This window comes from Palaemon carinicauda, chromosome 12, assembly GCF_036898095.1.
Source record: "Palaemon carinicauda isolate YSFRI2023 chromosome 12, ASM3689809v2, whole genome shotgun sequence".
NCBI classification, from domain to species: Eukaryota; Metazoa; Arthropoda; class Malacostraca; order Decapoda; family Palaemonidae; genus Palaemon; species Palaemon carinicauda.
The window spans coordinates 133,463,006-133,466,536 of NC_090736.1; the positions used below are offsets into that span (position 1 = coordinate 133,463,006).

Sequence of the window (3,531 nt, forward strand, 5' to 3'; positions counted from 1 at the left end):
CAGCTTATTACGTTGTGCTGGAAAAACAATTCCAACCAGCTTATTACGTTGTGCTGGAAAAACTCTTCCAACCAGCTTATTACGTTGTGCTGGAAAAACTCTTCCAACCAGCTTATTACGTTGTGCTGGAAAAACACTTCCAACCAGCTTATTACGTTGTGCTGGAAAAACTCTTCCAACCAGCTTATTACGTTGTGCTGGAAAAACACTTCCAACCAGCTTATTACGTTGTGCTGGAAAAACTCTTCCAACCAGCCTATTATCAAGATAATGCTTGTGTTACGTATCATTATTGCTAGCCAAGCTACAACCCTAGCTGGAAAAGCAAGATGCTATAAGGCCAAGTGCTCCAACAAGGAGCAAAGGAAATATGGAAATAAATAAATGATGAGAACAAATTAACAATAAATCATTCTACAAACAGTAACAACGTCAAAACAAACAGATATTTCCTATATAAACTATTAACAACCTTAAACAGATATGTCCTATATAAACTATTAACAACGTCAAAAACAGATATGTTATATATAAACTATAAAAAGACTCATGTCAGGTCGTTCAGCATAAAAACATTTGCTGCAATTTTGAACTTTTGAAGTTCTGTTATGTAGTGTGTGTTATATAAAGAAATCATATTCGTATGAACAAGTGCATTTTTTTGGTTTTTTGCTGTTCAATGATATTCAGTATACCTTAATTATATTTTTATTTATTAAAGAAAAGAGAGTATAGCCTTGATATTCGAATGGGGTCACAAAAAAAGTATATTGAAGCTAAAATGGGGTCACCACTGAAAAATGGTTGGGAACCACTGCTCTCTAGGGCATTGTCCTGCCCGATAGGGCCATGTCACTGTCCCTCGCCTCTGCCATTCATGATTGGCCATTATTATTATTATTATTATTATTATTAGCCAAGCTACAACCCTAGTTGGAAAAGCAAGATGCTATAAGCCCAAGGGCTCCAATAGGGAAAAATAGCCCAGTGAGGAAAGGAAATAAGGGAATGCTTAATTATAGGTAATTGATGGCATTCCATAGACCTAATTGGACCCATTTTTTTTTTATATATTTTCTTATTACTAACAGGTTGTTAAAGAAATCGATATATGATGATTCCACTTAAGATTTATTCATGGGATTAAACATTCAAATAGCTATACTTAATGCCTTTAAGTAATTTGCATGTTTACATAATTAATAAACAAATATTTTATTCTCTGATAGTCCATCCATATACCAAAGGCACTTCCCCCAACTTTGGGGGGTAGCCGACAACAACAAGGAACAAAACAAAAAAAGGGGACCTCTACTCTCTACGTTCCTCCAGCCTTCTCTGATAGTACCTAGCGATAATCATAGGAATTTATTTGAATTTAGATGAGAATATGTCTATGTCTTAACGTCACTTGGGTTAAGTGCAGAGCATTCGTTGACATTTTCCAATACCAGGTTTTGGAGGGTCGTCTGCTGTTCTTTCAACTCAGTTTCGATAGACAGCCTCAGTCCAACTTGACTGCCACCGTTAAGCGCTGCATTGGCTGAATCAGTCATCTCCTGTAATTGTGTGACGATAGAATTGAATTTAACTTGTAAATTCCGGAATTCTTGCTGGAGGATTAAGATTGCTCTTTCAGCATTAGATACTCCAAGTTGAAGTTTTTTCAGTTGGGCATCGTGAAACTTAAGATTGTCAAGTTCGGACTGTATCTCTGCAAGCCTTTGATCTCTAGGCAATGTGTCAGAAAGAATTGTTCCTCTGGCAATAAGTGAGCTAAGTCCTTTCACCAATTCTTCCTGATTTCCCTTGATCGCCTTCATTTGCTTGTGGAGCTCGTTCAGCCTAGCGTCTTCAGCGTCAACATCCAATATTGTGATACTTTTACTTCTCAATATTATATTACATACATTCTCTATTTCTTCCACTGTAGAATGTTTGTTGATGAAATTTCTTATGATTCCTGCTATCCAACATAATCTTTTTTTCCTATCCAAGAATTCTTCAAGTTTCTTTTCTCTCTCATCTATCTCTTTTCTGACCTGAGCTTCCTTAAGTCGTAGTTGTAGTTGATATATTGTGATACTTTTACTTCTCAATATTATATTACATACATTCTCTATTTCTTCCACTGTAGAATGTTTGTTGATGAAAGTTGTTATGATTCCTCCTCTCCAACATAAACTTCTTTTCCTAACCAAGAATTCTTGAAGTTTCTTTTCTCTCTCATCTATCTCTTTTCTGACCTGAGCTTCCTTAAGTCGTAGTTGTAGTTGATATAATAATGTACGCGCTGCTTCTTGGAGTTTCGCACCCGGTCTCAATTCATTAGTTATCTTGTCAGACTCTTCCTCTAGATTTTTTAACCCTGTGCTGGTTTCGTTACCAAGTTTATCGTAGTCTTGTGCCTCAAACTGTACGTTTTCTAGAAGAGTCTCCATCTTCTCTAGCCCTTGCGTGACTTGCCTCTCCACTTCGGTTGCATCATTTGTGACGTTACTTAAGAAATTCACCAATACACCAAGTAATCTTTCTTCAGAGTTTGGATTTTTTATTGACTGCAAACGATCAATTTTACTCTTTGTGAGATTTATGCCCGCCTCCAGAAAGTTCTGTAAAGCAACGACCTTAGTTGTACTTAGTGCTTCTTGCCCTAGTCTCACGCTCTCTGTAAGCTCTTGTATCTGAGCTTCTATTCTCCAGAGGACATCTGGACTTGGTGTTTCAGATGCTTTGGCCTCTATTTGTTCTTTATATATGTCAAATTTTCTTTGGAAATTATGTTCATATTCATTGGCCTCTTTATGGCTTCGCTTGAGTATTAAAGGTATGCTTCTACCATGTCTCCATAGGTAAGTATTATTATGGGCCTTTTTTATGTCCATATTGTATTGCTGTACAATTTCGTTATACTTTGTTTGATACTCTGAGGATCTAGGCAGTAAAGGACTGCCAGCTACCAGCCTGAAGTATTCTTCTGCACTCTTCATTTGGTCACACAGGGACGGGATAACCTGAGGATTGTCTGAGAAATTAGCATTCGGTATGATCTCCATTGAAAAGTTTCTAGCATCCAAGGAACGATTGGCGATAGTCTGTTTTGAGTCTAGTGTGCCATCTTCTTCAGTAGCTTCATGGCCCTTTTCACGCCTATCTTCAAAAGGTGGGGAAATCGCCTCTGAACGACTGGTTCTGCATTCAGCGGGACTTGTAAGAGTATGTTCGCGGACACAATCCTTCAGGTTTTCATCAAACAAATCTGAGCCCTTGCAACGAAGGACACCCATAAAGAAGGTATCTTGAAACCTTATACATTTGTAGTATTCATTGCAGGAACCTGTAATAATGCAGTGATCAGTTATAGTCTTCAATTACTAAAAAATGAGAAAAAAATAAATAAATTATAAATAATAGCCATTTAGAAAATGAACCTAAACCCTTTTTTTCAAGAATAAGCATAACCTCTTTCTCGTTTTGCATTTGGTTTGAATTTAGGAAACAAGATTTTTATATCATATACCATCTAATTCC

General features: G+C 36.9%; 1 protein-coding gene across 1 annotated transcript in view; it reads right to left on the minus strand.

Moving 5' to 3' along the window:
* Positions 1 to 1,124: 1,124 nt before the first annotated feature.
* The window catches only part of LOC137651288 (paramyosin-like), a 12,423-nt gene continuing 10,016 nt past the window's right edge, over positions 1,125 to 3,531 (minus strand). The window contains exon 4 of the mRNA XM_068384557.1: positions 1,125 to 3,337. Coding sequence (XP_068240658.1) covers positions 1,395 to 3,337 — 1,943 coding nt within the window. The 3' untranslated portion in view covers positions 1,125 to 1,394. The remainder of the gene's footprint in view (positions 3,338 to 3,531) is intronic.